This window comes from Chelonoidis abingdonii, chromosome 1 (assembly GCF_003597395.2).
Source record: "Chelonoidis abingdonii isolate Lonesome George chromosome 1, CheloAbing_2.0, whole genome shotgun sequence".
In the NCBI taxonomy this organism is placed as follows: Eukaryota; Metazoa; Chordata; order Testudines; family Testudinidae; genus Chelonoidis; species Chelonoidis abingdonii.
The window spans coordinates 177004812-177027431 of NC_133769.1; the positions used below are offsets into that span (position 1 = coordinate 177004812).

At 39.6% G+C, this 22620-nt stretch overlaps 1 protein-coding gene across 3 annotated transcripts in view; it reads left to right on the forward strand.

Annotated features, from left to right (window-relative positions):
- Window positions 1–22620, forward strand: part of EPHA6 (EPH receptor A6) — a 900076-nt gene that overhangs the window by 660982 nt on the left and 216474 nt on the right. For all 3 annotated transcript variants that reach the window (XM_075072813.1, XM_075072800.1, XM_075072802.1), the window contains 2 exons: window positions 16350–16458; window positions 21277–21347. In XM_075072813.1, coding sequence (XP_074928914.1) covers window positions 16350–16458; window positions 21277–21347 — 180 coding nt within the window. The remainder of the gene's footprint in view (window positions 1–16349; window positions 16459–21276; window positions 21348–22620) is intronic.

Sequence of the window (22620 nt, forward strand, 5' to 3'; positions counted from 1 at the left end):
GATTTTCAAAAAATCTGCATACTTCTAAATGTTTTGATTTGCCATTTTTGAAATGAAACACTTGAACTTTTGAATTTTACTTCATTTTTATTTTTTCAAAAAGGTAAAAAATAAACATTTTGAAAATGAAACTTTTTGTGTGACCCAAAAAATATATTTTACTTTTTTAGTTGGATCACTGAAAAATAGGAATAAAGCTATATGAATAACCAAAGTGCCTAAGTTATTTTTGAAAAAATGTGACTCAGGCTCCTATGTCATTGATATGCTTTTGAAAAGTTTATCCTTGGCCCTTTAGCTGAAACAGTATAGGCTCATGCATTCAGATCCAGATGACAGTGGTGTCATTACAAATGAGGTTGTGGTATTACATTCACTCTGGCCAGACAACCTCATCCCAAATGTCTGAGGTCTACAGCAGTTCAAACTGCCCTAAGGGCCACCATCTGTGATGATGCTCCTGGGCAGGCTGTCTTTCGGGCTTGAATCTGCACCTCTGTATCTAAAGCCAGGAGCCCCTGCTTCTCAAGATAAAGGATCAAGTGTAAAGCAGATCACAAAAAGGAAGGAAGTTCCTTTTTCACATGTGCACCAAGAGGTAGTGATTAGTAGTTTTCTCATTCTGAAAATGTATATTATGTGAAGTATAGAAAACATCTTTATTATTTTGGGTGTTTTGTTTGCTTCAGCAAAGGAATCATTGGCATGCATACATTTTAAGTATTGTAACTAATAATATTATTTAATATCCATATTGTATGGCTCTCTCACATTTTACTGCAGACCAAAAATTCAGGCCCACCTTGCTAACATTTTGGTAAATCTGGGTTGAGTTTTGAGTCAGTCTGGGCTCACTGATGGTTTCATGTGGAAATCATTGAGAACTGAGTTGTTGTGACCTGTAATTAGCATGTGACTGTTTCAGCTGAGTTAGATTAGGAATTATTTAGTTTCTTGAAATGCTTAACTCAAAGCAAAATGTAATGGTGAACGAATCTACGTGAACTAATATGAAAAGGTTTTCCTGAATCCAGAGCAAAATAAAATCACTACATTTCTCCTAAGTCTCCCTGAAAGACCCCAAGAATAGATCAGCAAATCAGCGTTCCCGTGGTGTATTCCAGGGGTCGGCAACCTTTGGTATGCGGCTCGCCAGGGTAAGCACCCTGGTGAGCCAGGCCGGTTTGTTTACCTGCCGTGTCCGCAGGCCCGACCGATCGCAGCTCCCACTGGCCATGGTTTGCCGCTTCAGGCCAATTGGGGCGGCGGAAAGCGGCATGGCATGAGGGATGTACTGGCTGCCCTTCCTGCTGCCCCCATTGGCCTGGGACAGCGAACTGCGACCAGTGGGAGCTGCGATCAGCCGGGCAAGCAGACATGGCAGGTAAACAAACCAGCCTAGCCCGCCAGGATGCTTACCCTGGCGAGCTGTGTGCCAAACATGAGAACTACATTTTGAATGCTGGATGTGTCTAGGCATGGACAAACCTTAAATAGGCATTCAACATATTGCCAGACTGTAACAAGTTAGCTTGAAATTATTAGTGCCCCATACATGAAAACATAGTTTGGGGATTTTTTACGGTTCAGAAGGAACACAGAGAGATGCAATTTTATGGCCAAAGTTATTTGTAACCACATTTTAATATAGTTAACTTAGGTCATCGTGAGGTACTTAATCTGCTATGTCCGCAAATAATTGGGGGTGTAAAAAGAGAAGGATGGATAAAGGCTGGACTCAGTCTCACCCAGTATGTGTAAAGTGTAATCACATGTGATTGTGACAAATGAGGAAGACACTGACAGCAGCGGACTTTAGCCCTTTCATTAGGCTGAGTTCAAAACCCAGGGAAGAAAAAGTAAAATGACAAATCAATATCTCAACACTAATAGGGGACTGACTCACTGCTTTCAGTTGAAGCTAGAGTTGTGTTCTCCACATCTTCAATTGTTCCTGTAGTCTGAGGTGTCAGAGAGAATTAAGTGCAGATGGTATTTCCTAAACTGTAAGACAAGTACATTTAGCTCCTTCTAGTAGCAACCGTTGCCTGACTTGTCTCTATCACGATGCACACAAAACTCAGCCTGCTAATCATAGATAGACGGCTGACAACCTGTGACTATTCCTCTGCCCCTTCTTTCTTTTCCAATTCCCTTCCTTTAATCCCAGTTTAAAAAAAATCAAAAAAAGGAAACAAAAGAACTTAAAATATGTGTAACAAACAATTCTCCCAGTTCTTCACCTAGCTCATTTGCTTGTGTGTTGAATCCACATCTGCTTTAGATGGTAATTCCTTCAGGGCAAGGATTGTTTCTTATGTGTATTTGTACAGGACCAAGCACCTGGGACCTGAGGCATTTCAGTACTATCAGAACATGAATAATAATAATAAAATAATATATACATATCCCTCAGTGGCAGTGAAGTGGCTATCTAGAATACTAATGAAGTAATTTATTGCAAGAGGGAAAGCTTGAAAACTCATTGGATGAAATTTAATACAAGTATTTTAGGAGAAATATATTTAAGTAATAAAGCAAGCACAAAAATATTTCCTTAATATAGAATAAATTGTAATGTTTTTGGTTTTGTAATAGTTATAAATACAATCAAAGTATTTACTTGGATGTGGAGTTTTGCTCTCAGGTTGGGATTGAATGCTATAGCTTTTATTTAAATGTTTCAAATGTTCCATGGTTTATATAAAGCAATTTCACAGGGATTTTAGAAATGAAAGATAATAACAAAGTTTTTAAATCCTGGATTAACAGAAACAAGGTGGATACATATAGCCATTGTAAACCTCTTTTACTGCATTAGCTGTTAAAGGGATAAGAGCTTTGTCAAACATGCTGGTTTTGGTTTCGGGGGGGTTTGGTAATGCTAAGGTAATAATATAATATAATTAGCCACTCTCTGGGGGAAAGGACGGCTAAAATATCAAAGGAAAATATCTCAAGATTAAAATGAAACCGGATGACTTACTCTATAGAGTAAGAGTATACAATAAGGTTTAAAATTATCTTATAAAGTTATTGTTCTTTGAGTGGCTCTGCATATTCCCACCAATGGGTAAGGCACCAACTGATGCAATCTAACAGGAGTCTCTTCTCCCAGCAGTGCCTGTCAGAGTACATGTGCTCCCCGTTTCTATACCTCCCCTCAGTGTTCATGAACATTCTGAGGCCAAGGCTATATAAAGGGGCACTGAGGCTATATAAGGGTGACAGAACAGAAGAAGATGAAGAATATGCTGGACTTTAAGGGATGTACTTTCTGCCCACCTGTCTTCCTGGTATTGGATGCCCATTTGAGGTGCCTTAAGTGATTCAGCAAGGGTCACTCCCCTTCTGGGTGTTCCATCTATCACGCTTTCACACCACATGTGGAGGGGCGTAATAGACTGTAGGTGGTCCTATTTAAGGAAGATCTCCCTGTTAACTATTCGGGTTCCAGGAGATCTTTGGATCTGAAGACTAAGAGGCCCATATTGTCTCTGATTGCATCAACAAGTAAGGCTAAGATTTCTGAGAAGTCCCAGGGATCCGTGTCTTCACTGGTTCTGCTGTACATTCCCATTTCATCATCTCCTTCTGTTAAAGCTGCCAGGGTGTCAGAGGCACCATCTATTCAGTCTGGAGATAAGGACCCTATGCCTAGGTTTCAAATGTATTCATTACAAAGAGGGAGACAAAGGAGAAGACAGCCACAGTCCCATGGATCACATTTATCAGTTCCATCCGATTTGGATCCATCTTCTCTAGTACCAAGTCTGAGACCCAAGTCAGTTCCACATTCTATTTTATGATCCAGAATTACTGAGTTGAGTCTCTCTGGATCTGGTGATGCCTAAATCTGTAAGATTGTCACCGTTGTCTTTATAAAACCCTGTACCAACATCAGATTCGAAGAGGATTATTACAGTAGTAGACGATATTCACTGTTTGGCCCCTGATCATTCTTCAGTCCAAGTGAGAGTTTCTTGGGGAACAGGAAGAGGAAGACCTCATCAGTTCCAAGGTCTAAATCCCCTACTCCTGAAAAGAAACATAGGACAGAACCAACTCTACTTCTTTCTCCTCTTAATATTTCTGTAGGGTCATCAGGCAGATCTTTCTCACCTGTCATGTCAGTTCCTCCTCTGATGCAGTTATCTGCAGTGAGACCCATTGCAGATCCAAGGTTGGATCCACAGGTAGAAGAGGATCATGAAAGACTCAAAAGACCTCAGCTCTCCAGATTTATGCCACCCAAGGCTGGGTTTCCTTAGTCTTTTGGTCAGTTTGTGCCACCACATCTTATGCAGAAGTTCCTGGACACTAACTATCGGAGAGACTGGTAATCTTGGACTCCATGGCTTTATTGGGCTCCACCACGTGAGCTCTTGGGTCATCCACTTTGTGGATGGAGTAATGATGTTCCAGCTGATAAGGATCCAGATGCTGAGAATTTTTTGGATCAGATTCCACAGGTGTGTCTGCACCCCAGATAGTAGTGCCTGATACATTGTCTGAGGAAGAAAAAGAGTTGAGTTTGGGAGATCAATTGGCATCTACTTTGAACTTGTCTTCAGTTGCTGAGGAAAAGGCATTCCATCCACGATCTGACATTCTTGGTGCTCCTTCAAGGAACAGGATGTCTTTATCTATTTTGAATGGTCTCTTGCAACCTGCTAAGAGCATTTGGGTTACTCTTGCTTCCTGTCAGCCCATCTTAAAAAGCAGACAGGAGGGTATTGTATTTTTATACTCACCCTGCACCAGATTCTGTAGTGATTGCAGCAGCGAGTAATGGATTTAGGTTTGGTCAAGACCAGTCAACTCCAGCAAATAGAAAAGGGAAGAAATTGAATGCCCTTGGAAGGCAGGCTTATCCTCTTTAATCTTTAGATATTAGCGTAGCTAATTACCAGGTGGTAATGTCCCACCATCAGTTCCATCTGTGGGAGAAAATGGTTGTTTGTGCAAGAGTTACCAGACAGCCAGAGGAAATTAGCCAATGCCATCTTGGCAGAGGGACAAAATATATCAAAACATGCTCTCAGGACTTCTTTTGATACTTCTGATTCTTAAGCCAGAGCCTTAGCATCTGTGGTTACTTTGAGAAGACATGCATATTTAAGGTCTTCATCATTGACTGTGGACACTACGTTTAAGGTGGAGGATCTCCCTTCTGAGGGTGGTAGTTTTTTCAGTAACAAGATGGATGAGTTTTTGGAAAAATCGGAAGAGACAAGATCTACTGCTCATTCTCTGGGTTAGTTCTCCACTGCTAGGAGACCTCCTACTCCTTGTTTTCATTACCAGAGAATATTTTATGCTCAACCTTCTTCATATTTTTCATCTCAGAAACTTCAGCAACATCTTCAACAAACAACCTCTTTCTGGCAGTCTCAACAGAAGAAGAATTCATTCAGGTCTAGACCAAAGTTAAAGCAAATCTGCTTCATCCTCTTCTTCATTTAATACATAGCCACAGATCTGGCACCATGGTCAAAAGTTTTGAACCAACTGGCAAAGCTCCTTCTTACCCCTAGACCATTTTATCAGCTATGAGAGGCTTATTACATCATGCAAACAGGTCATAGAAATAATAGGAAAAGTATATGCCTTACGGTTCAAAATACTACTTCTTTTTAACTCCCCTTATCCTGCCATTTTCAGGGAATATCTCACAAAAGTTGTTCTATAGGAAGTTCAGAAATTGCTTTTGATGGGAGCTCAAAGGAAGTTCACAAAGGGGTGGGGCAAGGGTTTTATTCAAGATGGGTCCTGGTGAAAAAAAAAAGATGAGTATTTCAGTTCAATTTTAGATTTAAGAAGGTTGAACATATTTATCCAAATGTTTCACTTTCAAATGCTAATTCACACCTCCATCATCCCACACTCTCACCATGGATTGGTTCACAACTCTCAATTTAAAGGATACATGTTTTTATATTTCTACTTGGCCAAAGCATTGGAAATACCTCTGTTTTGTGGTGGGACAGATATTTTCAGTACGAGGTCCTGCTGTTTGTCCTCTCTGCAGTGCCTAGAGTCTTTACAAGCAGTGCATCTCAGAAAACAGAGTATGATTGATAAAATCATCTTCACAAGAAGATCTACTGACTCCCATCCAGTTTACAACTTCCCTTCTTACAGATTTAGGGCTACTTCTAAAGGTCAAAAAGTCAAATTTCTGTGCAACTCAGAGAATCCACTTTATAGGATATGTACTGAACTCAGTAGCAGAAATGGCTTTCCTTCCAAGAAGAGAGATTTTTGAAGATAGTGCAATCTGTTTAAAAGATTCATAGCCATTAGACCCAGAAAGTAATTTTCTTTTTACATTTGATGGGTCTCAAGGCAGTGACTACTTATGACACTCTATTTGCATGTCTCAGAATGAGGCCAACGCAATTTTGGATGGCTCAGGTTTACAAGCCAAATCTGGACAATCTTCACATGTCAGTCACAAGACATTTAGATTATTTAATGTGGTAAACAAACAGAACCAATGTCCTCAAAAGGGTCATTTTCAATCCTCCTTTGCCATTCATCACCATAACCTCTGATGCACTGAACAATGGATGAGGGAGTTCATCTGGGTTCTCTGACCATTCAGAGTCACTGGGTGTCTCAGGAATAGAATCTGCACATAAATGTTTTAGAATTGAAGGTGATTCACCTGGCTTTCAGATCTTTTCTGCCTCATATACGGGGGAAAGTTATGCTGGGAGAGAGAGACAAAATGACTGCTGTGTATTACGTCGACAAGCAAGGAGGTGCTGTCATAAGTAGATAGGTAAGGTAAGGGTTAATTTTCTTTTACTGTAAAGGGTGAACAAAGGGAACCAAACACCTGACCAGAGGACCAATCAGAGAACTGGATTTTTTAAAAGTCGAGGGGGCAGGATTGCGTACTCTGGGTCTTTGTGTTTCTCCAGCTATGGAGGAAACGCTTTCTGCTAAACTCCTATTTCTTTCAACATTTTCCTACAAAGTGTGAGTACAAAGGCAACAAGGCAAATAGGCTGTTATATGCCTTGTGTTGTATTTACACGTGTGTTGTACTGTGCTGACTGGTTTAAGGGGCTATCTTTTAAATCAGATGTCTGTATTCATATTCTCTATAAGCAAGAGCCTGATTGATCTCTTAATGCAGTATTATTGCTTTTGTATTTTCTTTCTTTTTTATATAAACTTTTCTTTTAAACAAAAATTGTGGGAAGTTTCTTTCCTAGTGAGCAAAGGGGAAAGGAATTTTTGTGCCCAGAAGCTCTGTTACATCGGTGACAGGCTAGAGGGGGAGGAAAAGCCCAACTCTGTGTCTCACTTCCTATTGTCCCAGCGGGAAAAGGCTACAGGACAAAGAGGGGGATCTCTTGTGTGAGCTGACTAGGTGATGCATAGCCTCGGAGAGCTAGATTGCCTCTCCGGTTGTACTCAAGGAGTGAAGTATAGCATTGCACCGGCTACGGAAGGGGGGAAGCTGGGGGATGAGATAGGGAGACCCAGGGGTCTGGGTCTTGGGGGGTTTCTCCAGGGAAAGTCTGGGGGGACCAGAGCGAGGCAGGCGCTATATTCCTGTCTGGTGGCAGCGAGATAGATCCAAGCTGGGTATAAGCTTGGGGAAGGTTCACAGTTCACTCTAAGTCCAGATTTGAGACAAACGTTTATTACAGGTGCTCAGTCTACTGTGTTGTGTGCTGAGACAATCACTTTCTGGGATAGGTGGGTACAATCTACAGAATGTCTATCTGATACCCCTGCATTTAGCGAGAGCGAGCAATGTGTTGACAGATCAGCTCTGCAGACAGTTCTCAAATGCATGAGTGGTCATTAAAGGACCAGATAATACAAAAGATCTCCAATTGGGGTCAGCCAGTTGTAGACCTGTTTACAACTAGGTTCAACAGTAAGTGTTGTCTTTTTTGTTCAAGAGTGGGAAAGGACAGTCGGTCTATTTCAGATGATTTTCTAATGCATTGGGAAACAGTGGGAGGGAGAGGCATAGCTCAGTGGTTTGAGCATTGGCCTGCTAAACCGAGGGTTGTGAGTTCAATCCTTGATAGGGCCACTTAGGGATCTGGGGCTGAATCAGTTCTTGGTCCTGCTAGTGAAGGTAGGGAGGTGTACTTGATGACCTTTCAAGGTCCCTTCCAGCTCTAGGAGATAGAATATCTCCATTAAGTTTTTTTTTTTTTAACAGGCCATCTCTATGCTTTCTCCTTTCCCATTAATTCAGAAGGTAGTGGGGAAGATAAGACAGGACAAGGTGACTTTGATCCTGGTGCCTCCGGCTTGGCTGAGACAGCAATGGCATATGGACCTGCTTCAGCTGTTGTAAGGGGTCTACAAACTGCTACATTTGCCTCAAGACCTGTTATCCCAGCAGCATGGCAGGATTCTTCATGCAAACTCCAGTCTCTCTATCTGATGGCCTAGGCTATCAGACTCTGACTAACTTTGAACAATCTTGTTCCTCCTTTGTTCAAAATGAGGAAATGGACTAGATTTGTCTCTTGGATGCAGGGAAAATCTGACTGACCAGTTACAGCTTCCATTCCCTGGGTATTTGATATATTTAAAGTCTGAAGGCCTGTCTTTAATTTCTCTTTAACGTTTCTTTTGGAAGCTTTCTCATCTTATCTTTTGATCAATGACAGATTGTTGTTCAAGTATGATATGATTTAAAAATTTCAAAAGGGATTATTTAAAATGTATTCCCCACCCCCTCTCCTTGAGAGATCCAGTTCCACCGTAGGATCTTAATTTGATGTTATATTTGCTTATGAAGCCACCTTTCAAACCCTACGCATAGTGTTCTGTATTTTAGTTCTCTATTAAGACTGTGTTTACTATTGCTATAACATCAGCCAGAAGGGTGAGCAAATTGCATGTTTTGATTACAGACCCACCATTTACTAGTTTTTCATAAAGAGAAGGTGGTTCTTAGACCTGATCCCAGGTTTTTTTACCAAAAATAATATATGATTTTCATATCAATCAGACAATAAATTTACCAGTGTTTTTTCCAAAGCCACATCTTAATAAAGGAGAATCTGCTTTACATACTTTTGATCCTAGAAGGGTTTTAGCATATTATTTTTATAGAATTAAAGGTTTTAGGAAGCTTTTCTATATTATTTGTTTCATATGGTAAGAATCATATGGGTTATCATCTGTCTTCTCAAATTGTTTCCAGATGGGTAAAACAATGTATCCTTGAATGTTACACATTAGCAGCAGTTCCTGTGCCTACTGATGTCAGACCTAATTCCTTTAGATCAGTGGCAGCATCTTTTGTTTGTCTGAGACATATTCCTAATCAGGGAATCTGTAAGGCTGCTACTTGGAAGTCAGTCCATACATTTACAGAACATTATGCTTTGGATATAGCTTCAAGAACAGATGATTGATTTAGTAGAGCTGTGCTTCAGTCATTAATTGGGACTCTTCCCTCCTCCAGAGTTTTCGGATGGTTTGCCAAACTACCCATAAGTGGGAATACGCAGAGCCATTCAAAAAAGAATTGAAGGTTCTTATTTGCGACCAGAGTTCTTTGAGATGACTCTGCATATTCACACTTCCCATCCACCTTCCCCTATTTCTCAGAGTCCTATCTTGGTTTCTCTGGGTGAGCAGTGGAAGGAATTGAGGCAGTACAGAGCGCAGCACTTACTTATATAGCTTCACCCTCGGAATGTTCAGACACACCAAAGAGAGGGCTAGCTAGAGGCATGTGTGCACTTTAATGGGCACTTTGGAGAAGTCTCCACCATTAGGCTGCACTGGTTGGCGCTTTATGCCTGAGCATGAATATGCAGAGTCCTCTCAAAGAACTCCAGTTACAAGTAACCTTCATTTCCTTAATATTGCAGTAAGCTTCCCTTCAGTGGGAAACTACTGTCATGCTTGCTCCAGTTTACTGGTTGAAATGCAATTTGTGCTGCTTCAATTATTTAGGATAAAATTAGATACATCATTACGAGGAACAGCTAGAAATTTTGGAATGATTATTAATGGTGGTGCATGAAGCAGAAAGAGGACTGTCTGACCCTGTTGGAGTAATAAAAAAATTAATTAATCAGAGAGGCTGTAGAAGTCATATTGTGTGACTACTCAGAAATATGGTAGAGCATAGAACTTCCATTTGGAATTAGCACTAATCAATAGTTGGCCAGGAGTGATGGCCAGACAGGGGGCACAACAAAAATATTGCTGGAAAAATCTATACCAAATCCCAACTGTCAGATTTGCTGATTGAACACAGTACAGTTTATAATGTATCCTTTCATTCCTTTCTTATTTGCCTACTCCAAGAATCTCGATGTCATCCCCTTCCTTACTTTCTTCACACCATTTTTTCTCTCCTCCCTTCCCTGCTCAACCCTATTTTTAAAAAATCTTTCCACACTTCTCTATGCCATTTCTCTTCTCCCTCTTGTTAGCTAGTCCTCTATTTTGAGGATACCTAAATTTGTTCTTTGAAAATCAAAGCAGAGGGCTGGTATAAAGCAAAGTGTTTGAGAAATCCTTGCAATGAACCTGTCGTGATGGCTAAGAACAAGGCAGTGGGTTAACCTGCAGATGTGGAAAGCTACATGCATTATAGAGATGTACTGGTATCAGCTTTAGAGGAAATCTTGCTTAATCTGACACCAGGTTTAATGGACATAAGGATCCTAAAAGTAGATAACAATACAATGTATGGGAACAATAGAGAGAAAGTCAGGTTGTAGGAATTGGGGAGAGAGGCAGAAAAATGAGAGTGAGGTTAGACTTGACATATTCTATGCAGAGAATAAAGAAAGGAATCTAATATTATATGGAGCAAGGAGCTCAATAACAAGAGGAAAGGACATAAATGAAGTATAGAACTGTTTCAATCTTAACTACAGCAATGGTAATTGGTGCTTTGTCCGAACAGGCCTTGGCTGTTTGCTGCAAGAGAATTTACTGAAACTATTAGTAAATAAATGATGGAGAATTTGAAAATCTTATCTTGATGCTTACAATCATCATTGAATCGTTATCAGATGCTACATATACATGCTGCAGTAACATCAGTAAAAATAGTTGAAGCCTTGCATTGAGCACCAATGCTAACAACTATTAACATCTGGTGCACTTGTTTCTGGGAGGACATTTACATTCTGTTAGCTGGTTATAAAGACTTACTGGTAGATTATGTCTGTTATTGAATGGGCCAGATGATCTCAGGTTACCCTTCTTCCACTGCACAGACCTACAAATGAAGCAGCCAGAGGCTTATGCTTGTACTCCCTGTGTGAAAGTGGGTGGGGTTAGCTAATAAGGTCTGGAGAACCCCAGGCCTTAAAAGGGCATGCATGAGTGGAGTGGGAATATGATCAGGGCCCTGTCCCATCCATTGTGTGAAGAGGCTGGTACTGATTGGTTTTATGGAGAGGATAGTAGATGCTGCTTTTGAGTATGTTTCCCCCAATGCCCCCAAGGCATTCTGCCAGCATCAGCACCTACAGGCAGTGTGTCTTCAGCGACTGCTTGGTTGGGTACCACACACACACACACACACACACCCTGCTGTAGTGGCTTCAGAAGTCATAATCTAGTCCTTATTTATTTCTTGCATGTATGGCTTTGGAACAGCATATACCTGTGTTACTTTCCCCCACACAAACCACTAAGCCTATCTGTGGTATATCAAAATGTACTCTTCTGAGTCAAACCCCACAATTCAAGCTATTTGGTCCAATGTACACATATTTTTATGTCTTTTTATTATTTCTGAACTAGAGCTTTACAGGAGACTTTTTAAAAAAATATTTAATGAGTTACAATATTCCTGTTTCTGGAGGAATGTCCTTTACTATTCACCTCAGAGGCCCTTTGTGCCCAGAGGAAACATGTAAACTATTGAAAAATTTACAGCTGTTCCACCGTGCAGTATTTCTGTGTTGTAGCCTCCTTGTGCAGAAGCTGTTTTTAAAACGAAAAATGTTTTATAATGTCAGCCTTATTACCAGTGGGAAGAGAGGTGTGGTGTTTTTTTTCCTCCTTGATGTGGCAGGTTTATTTTAGCCTGGCAACGGGCCACCTTTGATTCTTTAAAATTGTTCCTGGTCTGGTGGGAAATCTTTCTGTATATAACATTTGATGATTCAGTGACAGTCTTAAAATAGACAAATCTCATCTATTGACTAATATTCTGAAGAAATGTTTTTATTTCAGATTTTTGATGTCAGGGCTGATTAAAGGATCTGGGGGAACCTTTACAATATTACTAAGGGGGGTGGGCATCCGGAGGTGCCATTGTGTGACAAAGCAAAACCAACCCCAGCTTTCCCACATGTGTATGAAATAGAATTAGACATCTATCCATCTCCCTACACCCAAACTTCAGGTTTTAAAAAATGGAACCTGATCTGAAGTACCCCTCATTGTGGTTTTTACAAAATAAGTAGCTGGCTCGGGTTTTGCCAAAGTAATACAACCTCTGCTTTTGACAAATGCTGCCTTACAAGGAAATGACATCTCTCAAGGGGCAAGAGCTTGGACTAATTTTAGTGAATTGTATGCTTTGAAACCAAATTTCCCCTTTAAAAAGGCACTGTAAAACAATTCATGTTTAATGTAATAATACACTACCAAGAATATAGTAATTTAGTAATACATTATCAAAAGTATAACTGAGGGGAAATAGAAGAAGAGAGGAGATAGCAAGATACAAAGCTGATGGGGAGGGGAAGGGTGATGGAAGAAAATAGCAGGGAGGTGGCAAGGGCGGAAAAGTACATAACAGAGACATGATAAAACTTAAAGATTTTATTACTTAAAACCTAAAGGTCAACTTTAAAATATACCTGAAAAAGTGAAAGAATGAGATGAAACAGATCTGACAGAAGGAGGTGCATATGCTAAAATTTGCCTAGGACAGCAAAAGGCCTGATCTAACCTCTGCTTTCAAGAATTTTGTAAGAAAACTGAAAATTGCTTTATTACTGTATTCCCATTCCATAGCCAGAGTTTCCTGGTGGGCTTTTTGTGTGTGTGTTACTCATTGCACTGTGCTTTTATTGATTTCTACAAGGATTTCTTCAAGCAAAAATAAGCATTTCCATCACTTTACAGGCCTTAACTACTACTCTGTCAGTTTTTACCAAACCCACATTTTCCAATTATACTTGTCTGTCATTTGACATTTTTATCTGACAAGTAAATTAAGGTCATCAGGAAGAGTCAGGCTTGAAGGGACCCTTTGTAGTGATGTGGCTAGTTGAAGAAAATCCTAATATATTGGACTCTGACATATCTGCCATCATGGTAGAAGAGAACAAGAGGAGCAAAATAATCACTTTCTAAGAGTATACAGTCCCAACTAAGAATCATACTGGTTACAGACAGAAAACATAAATTTAGTCATTGAGTCCATCCCCCTCCATGTGCAGGATATAGTCCTGGTTAGAGGACTAATGTTATTAAATTGATATATTACACTTCATTTCAGCTAAAAAGCCAAGAAACAACAGTTCTGCTAAACAGAAATGATCCAGGAAGCCTGACTTCTGCTCTTCTGAGTTTTCTGCATGATGGTTATTTGGACTATGGAACCAATTTTTATCATCATCAACTATATCCTCCTCCAATATCCAGAATTTTAGTTATCAGGAAAGAAAGCTTCAGATTGTCCATTTAGCAGCAAGTGTGTATTAAGTATGTCCAGGCACAGGTGGTTAGTGTATCTGAACCCTCATCATATTCCTTTTGCAACTGCTGAATTCATTGCTCCTGCATACCCTTTTTTTTCCTATTAAACTCATATTGAAAGGGCTGCAGTTTGTCCTCTAGTCCCCACTTCAAATGGTGGCAATATGCACTCATTTAACATTTTCTTCTCTTTTTATGGCTTTAAAATGTCTCTGGCCTTAACAACCTCTGCAGCAGTTTAGCAGGGGCCCCAACAGTTGAGAGATGGTATTCAACATTTGATCTGAAGGCCTAGGCTGATGATTATTATTTGCATTACTTGTGTCACATCATTTTTGTTAAGTTGATTTTTTCCAAGTAAATATGACTCTATTGAATATAACATGATGCAAAGTCTAAAGTCATTCCCGCAATATCACTAGTTACTGTTTGGGAGCTTAGCTGTTTAGTGAGTAGTTGATGAAAGGTTTCAGTATATCTTCCATTCGAAGATGTATGTATCTAAATTGTCTGTGAAGAGTTTATTGACTACAGATACTGAATGCAGTATTGTAATTTACTGTCTCTACATATTTCCATTAAATTATAGAGACAGAAACCTAATGCCAGAGATTTAATACATTGTTTTTATTGCAAATTGAACATAAATTACTATTGCTTTTATTTGCTTTGATGACTGTTGAAAAGATAGCTCGTGCTATTTATTAGTTGCTAAATCTCATAAAAACTAACAAATAGAGAACAGATGGAAATGTACTGGAGGGTGATAACTTCCACATAAAATTAGGTGCAGATAAAGATCCTCAGGATTACAGAGCAAGAGAGACAGAGACAATAGAGCCAAATCCTTCTCTCATTCATAGAGCATCTAAGAGACTGAGGTCTTGAACTGGTCTCTAGGCACTACTGCAATATAAATGTTTAATATTAATATAATAATAATTAATGATTAATATGATCAGACTCGCAGAGTCAATATTTTCAGGTGATTTGCTGAGACCCAATGTTTGATAAGAACAGATAAATCTTGAAAACAACATTTTTTGTTGTTTGGATAGAGTGCAGGGAGCTAACAGATGAGCCTGAACTCAGATCACTCTGACACCCATTAGTTCCCCTGAAGAAGACTGATTGGGATTATTATATGTAATTAGTGAATCAAACTGATGGGCTGGATGAGCTAATGAGCCAATTAGCCCATCAGCTCAAGATTGATAAAGAGGCAGAGGAAGGAAATGCCAGGTGAAGAGGAACAGGGTTAGCTGAGTCCAGTCTCACAGAGGCCTCAGGGAAGGAAGACTGCTCCTCTGTGGTCCTGAAGGGAGGATGAAAAGCACAGGGGATATTCTAAACAGTACTGTTGCATAGAACTGTTGCATAAAGATGTTGGTGGAGAGAACTCAAATGGCACAGTGAATACACAGCCAGTAGAGTTGGAGCTGGTTTCTGGGGTGCAAAGAGGCAGTCTAGGGGTCATGTTCCGCTACAGCTGCCTTTCACCAAAGCACCTTATAGTTAAAACTGTCCAAATATGTTAGCAGCCTGAAGATTCTGTGCTGCAAAGGAGCTCTCACATGCTAAATAAGAGTCTTGTCTCTGGCTTCTGTGGGGCTCTTTTATATAGTCCATATTATCCATACAATATTGGAAGATTTTCCCACAGAATGAATGCAGAATTGGGCTTAGTGTTAAGCTGACTAAATAAATGTACTGTCAATGTGTCTAGAACTTTGCTAAACTTGGACCCTGGCAAATTGCAAGAGTTTGGGAATTCCATAGGCCTTCCTCTGATCATCCTGTAAAGCTTATACTCAAGAAACCACAGGATCTTAGCAACTGTGACAGAATATAAAAGAATGCCAGTTTATTCATATATCTAGGCCACAAACCATTTAGGGTTTTAAATATGTTTTTAAAATATTGGAATATAATTGCTTTGCCAAAACCCTTATAAACCAACTCCACTTCATGAGTTTTATTTTCTTGTGGTTGGAAAGAACACAAAGCATTATTTTTTTTACTATTACCTTATTCCTGTTATTATTACAATTATCTAGTGTAGTTCAGCTTTGGGCTCTTTTAAATATGGGGCCTGATTTTGACACTATAGTTGTGTGTGCAACTGTGCACTTTGCATGCACACTACTTCATGTACACATTGCTAGCAGGAGAGTCTCTCTAGCCATCTGTATGTGGTAGTATACATGCAAGCTATATGGATAATTACAGGACAATACAGTGTACGTTTGAAAATCAAGTTCAATTTTAAATTTCATAATTATTGGCTATTTTTATGAGCTGATAGCTCCTGGACATTCCAGCTATTTTGACTGTAATTTTTAAGCTTTGGCAGGCAGGAGCAGAAGTTTCAGGACCAAATAACAGAGGAGAAAATGTTTGTGCAGTTCCCAGGTACCCCTTTAATCTCTCTCTGTCAAAACGGCCTCCCCACCTTCAGGAGCAGTGTAGGGAACTAACTATCTGCGCGTTGACCTTCTCTCCTTCCCTCCACAGGCATATTCCACCCACTGTCCTCATTAACCACCAGAGAAGTCATTGCAACTTTCAGTTCTTATAGAGTAATCAGGCATTTGGCTAGTGGAATATTATGATCCTTTCTGCATGTATCCCGCTCATGGAAACTTTAACCCCTCTTCTCTGTGTTTCTGTTTCAGCTTCTGATATAGCTGCGGAGCAGGGGCAGATTCTTGTAATTGCTACTGCTGCTGTTGGTGGATTCACTCTCCTGGTTATCCTCACTCTGTTCTTCCTAATCACTGGGAGGTAAATCATATTACACTGTACTAGTTCACGTAGGGTGAGATTCATCCCAATGTGTGGGCTCACATTAGTTAAATCATTACTCCATAGCTTATGTGGCGAATAGGGCCTTGTGCAGTCCAAATGTCATGGTGTAAATGTGACCCTTATTGAGTGTTGACAGCTCTCCCAATTTTAGTGACAATCTTCTAATATTTGGTGTTTTCTTTCAAACCCCACTCCTAGAGTCATGTGATTAGGTGAGAATCGCTGCATTCATTTTTTCTAGCCCTCCTTGCCAAGAAAAGCTTGAAAACTTGATCCAAGTACACTCTAAAGGTTTGGAAACCAGAAGGCAAATAAAAAGAATCACAAATATATATTTTTTTATTTTAAATCTCATGATTTTAAGCCAATCTCATGATGGGGGGGGGCTTGACTCATTATTTTGTGTGCTTGCAGTTAGCAATAGTGTGTACTCTATTAACCTATTTTAGTAGCCTATTTTTGTGACCACTTTCTGTATTAAACTTTAAAAAAAAATGCATATCCAATAATAGATGTAGCAATTGAAATACACAAAGAGAAAATATGCTTACTGAAATCTATCGCCTGATCAATGTTTGATTTTTTATATATATCTTGTTTATGAAAACAGTCCAGTCTAGTGATAGAATCATAGTTTTACAAATCTAAGTACAGATTGGGAAAGTGGTACCAGAAACAGAGGGAGGACAACTAAGAGAAATGTGATCAACTTAAGTAAAGGAAAAGTTAATTGAAAACCCTTAAAATTAACATACTAAGAATAATACTAATTAGATCGTAGAATAGTCTCCCCAAAGGAAGTGGTGAGAGTCCTATTTGCTTGGGATTTTTAAAATTAAACTGAACAAAGCCATATTAAATCTACTTTAGCAAACATTGATGCATTAGCAGGGGATGCACTAGATGACCTATTAGGACTTACCCAATGATTCTCTTATTCCATTTCCATTTCCTTCCTTGTAATACAATACTAACTGTTCAGTTTGCTTCACTTGATATGATGAACACGATCTAATACTGACACTATGTTAATTGGATGAGGAGCTGCTTTTATTCTATTGGCCAGATTCTGCTCTTCCTTACACGAATGTAAATCTGGAGTAAATCCATATAATCTCAGTGGAGTTACTACCATTTTGCCCAGATGTAACTGAGATCAGAACCTGGCTCCCTGCCAGTGTGAGGAATCATGTGTCTCAGATCCTCCACAAAGAATATCCATGCAGAAGTCTCCCCCTATCATGTGGAAAAATGGACTCAACCACTTCCACAGCTCCACCACCCCTAGGCCTCTCTCTCACTCCAAGGTTTCACAAGAAAGGAGTATGATAGCCAAGAAAGGAGAGGGCCAGATGGACAGATATCACCCTTGTCCTGTACCCTATTCAGTTTCCAAAGAAAAGACAGTGTGTTCCCACTCTCTTTTGTGCCTGGGATCCCTATGGCCAGTGAGAGTCACTGGTTGTGCAGCTTCTCTGGGGTTGTGCCTCTAGGAAACAGGAAAAGCTTCAGGGAGACAAAGCTTCTCTAGAGACATGAGGAGACTCCACAGAGAGGTTCTTTTGTTTTCCTGAGGGGTAGGGGATCCCACAGCCTGTTTCATAGGGAGGGATTGTTATGCACAAACTTTGGATTCCTTTCCCCCACACAACATAATGAAGTGGAAGTATCTCCAAAGAGGAATTGTTAGTGAGTTCCTCCCTCTGTGTCGCACCTGGTTTTTGTGAGGGAGGGGGAATCAATGGATTGCGTGGAACTGAACACTGTATTTGCTCTCCTGCTTAGAATCTAAGTTTTCATTTGGTTGGCAGAGGAAGTTCTAGCCCTCCTGAATGTGAATATGTCCGTCATTATGTGAATGAATGCACTGCTCTCTTGTGAAGCCTGTAACATGACAGACCAAAAAACAATAGAACCAGTAGGAATTAATATTCCATTAAGATAAATGGGAGAAGTTAACTTCAAAGACTAATTGTGACAAATTAAATATTACTAGTGTAAGCAGAGATCTTGACTAGCAGCTGCTGCTGAAGATACTGGAAAATATTATATTTTTTCAGTGGAAATAAGGATGGATTCAACCAACAAAGACCGGAAAATTTTGAAAGAAATGATTATGTAGAATCAGCAAGTGGAATTCCTGAAAAATAATGTGAATGCCTCTCTTAAAAGTAACTCAGTAATGGAATAAGATTAGTATTGATGTGGATATTCTTGAATTCTTTCTACTTTCATTCTTTCTCTTTGCTAATGTTAAGAACAGCAGAGATTCTTTTAGCTTTCTAACACCTTACTGAATGGAACTTTTCAATTACATAAGATACGGATTCATTCTGAAGTATCTGTTAAACACAGTGATAAGACAGTATTCATTGGAAATTATTCTCTGAAGACAGTGAGAAAATTTTGAATAAATACTCAATTTACTATAGGATTTGAGGCAAATTTCAGTGTGAAAGATTGGATTGGTACCCTACAGATGTGTTCTGCTTCACTATTTAGAATTAGCAATTTGATGGACTGTCGAATCACAAGGCTGCTGATGAGTCTATTCATACTGAAGAGGCATGGTGAGATAAGCACCTGCTTGTGACTTCAGTGAATGATTATCCATTAAGAGCAAATACGAAGAATTTCCATCAGTTTCAGATATTAAAATGAAAGATGCAATGATTTAGAGCCACAAAAATTATGGGGGATGGATGGCTAAATTCCAGGGAATGCAGCATTAAAGCCTATTTTGATTTATTTTGGTCATTAGAGAAATTATTCCTCAGTGTTTTGTCCTAAGCTACCAATAATGAAAACATGTCAAAACTGAGAGACTCGCTGTTTCAACCCAGATGAGCGCTCCCTGGACATAGACTAAGCTGCTGCAATGCACAGTGGCATTCATCACTGTTTGCACATTACACATGGTGCATACCACTGGCAGTGGCAGCACCACCCATGCAGGTAAAAAAGGCTACCCAGTGAGGGAAAAAGAGAGCCCCTAAATGGAGTGGGATTGCTACCGAGTTCATGGGATCACAGTGCCACTTACTGCAGTTTGCCTGGCAGATCCTCTGTCACAGTGGAGGGACCACCAAACCAAACCAAACTCGAATGATGCTGTGACCCCTAAAGTGAAAGTGGTTCAGCTGAGTGTACCATGTCAAAAATTTCTGGGAGTACCCTTGATACTGGATGCAAACCTTTGGTGCCATGTACTCTGTACTTGCTGGGGCTGGGCAGAATTGAGGCACTGTCTCTCAGGCTCCAGGTGTCTAGGCATAAACTCCTGGTGCAGGTGCCATATCTGCCCCCCACTTTTGGCATTGAGAACACTGTGGTCCAATTACCTAGGCCCTGAAGCTAGTGCCAGCTCTCTCAAACTTCCACAGTAGCTGTTGCATGGTCTCAAAGTTCCACTTAAACTGCGAACCCACTGATTTACTGTTTCCCCCTTTGGAACTATGTGACAGTGTAAGGAAGAGACGTTGCAGAGGGATTTCTAAACACCCACATCTTTTGTCACAGAAAGCATACAAGACATACAGATCCATGCAAAAATAATAAATATCTTTGCACAAATACCCTCCCTTCAGTATCCTCACTGCTCCAAGGTGGCCTTTGGGATTTGGTTGGTCCTTTTAGGGTCGCAATACCCTCCTGCTCCTCCTGTCCAGTCTTCCCTTTTTGTTCTGGTCGGTGAGAAAAAGCTACCAAGAGAAGAATTTGTCCTTTTTTACTTTCCAGTCCCCTCTATCAGGTAATCCTCCAGGCCAGCCTCAAAGCCTCCCTTAGGTTATCAAGGTCCCCATTAGGTGATCCTTTGCTTGGTTACAATCCACCTGAGGTCCAGACGAGATGAAAACTCTTTTCTTGGAGGTAGGCCATCCTCTGCAGCATGCTCATTATGTTGCCAGGACAAAGTCATTCATGTTTGACAATCCTTGATCGCTTGTCATTGCTTGTCTTCTGTCAACACCCTTGGAATTACAGTCCAAGATGGAGGCAAAAAGACAATAAGCAAAGTACAGGCTCACAACCAAATGGTGCTCACAAAACAAAATAGACTTTTTAGTTTGATATAAATACATTTAGACATATAGTTAATAGTTACACTCACAAAGCTGGTTGTATGTTATTTATTCCATATGATCACTAACATCTTCACAGAGGTGACAAAATAATGAATGCAGAGATTGGAGCAGAGGCTAATTAGAGAAAATATGTGGTTCTGACATGGAAAAACGGTTTTATCCTTCATGAATCCCATTAGTGTCATAGAATCTATTACCTCTATATAGAAAAAGTGAGCTGCTTTAACCCTCAGGACATTACAGATAATAGGATCAGGTTTAAAATGCACAAATCAACATATAAAAACATAAAGGCATAGCATGAGAGAGGTTAAATTCCATAATTTATCACCAGATTGGAAGGATTTTCTGTTGTTGTTTGTAGACAAACTAAAGATAAGTGCAAACCTGGAAATTCAATAACTGGTTTGAGCTAAATTTGAGAAGTTTGGATTTATTGTGTCTAACTTGAATTTCAGTATAGTTCCTTTTTCGCTGTTAATCACCCCAACCACATTCTATTTTTATATTTTATATGTGGCTTTCTTGTAGCTGCTGAGAATACATAATCTTTCAAAAAAATGTTATCTCTAAATCTCTGTAAATTCATAATAGGTAGATCTTGTAATCAAAGTAACTCATGATGTCATGAACCTCTATAGAAAATGTAATGTGCATTTATTCTGTGTATGACAACCATTTTAACTAAAACTCTTCGTTCTTTAAAAAGATGCCAGTGGTACATAAAGGCCAAAATGAAGTCTGAAGAAAAAAGAAGGGCTCATTTGCAAAATGGACATTGTAAGTAATACAGTGTTGTATTATTTAATGCCTATGTTGCATTTTCAATGAAAGTTATATATTGTTTTCTCTATACATTTTGACCCTGATCCTGTAATAATCCATGTGGAAAAACCCCTTATTATGCAGACCCACACTGATTTTAGGACCAAAGCCTCTCTTTTTATCTGTGCATCCTCTTTGCAAAAGTTATTTGAAAAACTTGCATTTATTCTACTGAACAAGTCTGTAAGGGAAAAAGACCATCACCTTTGGATTTCAACATTAATATTTTTTATCAGTTTTCCAGACTTGCCCGTGAATTCACAACAGCTCCGTATTATATTATTCTTTATGAAGTGATTATCAATAGATTCTGCTACTATGGTGCATATAGCTTATGTATGTGAGATCAGACACTTTTGATTAGCAGTGCAGTCCTGCAGTCACTGTTCAAGTAGGACTTCTCATACCCGCCTGCATGCAAATAGACTACTGCTTGTTAGTCACTAAGAGTGAAATCTGTGTGGACAATCACTCAAAAAAGAACAATTATTCTACCCTACAGTAGCTGTGGTTGTTTGAGGTGTGTTATCAACACAGATTTCATGACCTGCCCTTCTTCCCCATTACTACTCAGTCCTACTCCTGTGGGATTCTATATTGATGAAGGAACTAAGGCACAGTTGGACCTACTCTACCATTTATGTCCTGAGGTGCAGGGGCACGAGGGCACTGACGTGCAGGCACTGCCCCAATAGACACTGCTAGCCCAGAAGAATCTGATCTTGCACGCCTGGGGCACATGTGCAGTAAAGATGGAATCTCTATGGGCAGTAGATCTTGAAAAACTATAGTTTCTATAGAGCAAGTAACCATTCTCTTTGCGGCAGTTTTCTGCTGGAATATATGAGAGATTGGGTGTTCCGAAAATAAACTTTAACAGTATTCTATCTGTGTGTTTACCATTTCCAGTGCTTCCATATTGGTAGTGTCTTCCTTAATGGTAATACACTACCTTCCAAGTGTCTTAACAGACTCATAATAGTTGTATTACATGAAATGCTAAAATGGAGATTCAGTATTGTTCTGCTGAAGAGCTACTTTTTCCCAATGCAACAAATAATCTTTAAATTAATTAATTAAATCATCTCCAAGTCTGAAGAATAGGGGCTGAGTATTCAATTGAAGGATTCATATATGCACATTTACTTATAACCTTGATCATCTTATTTACTAAAGTGCCTGATTCTTCCACAAGTACCTTACTCATAATCCCACTGAATATTTACTA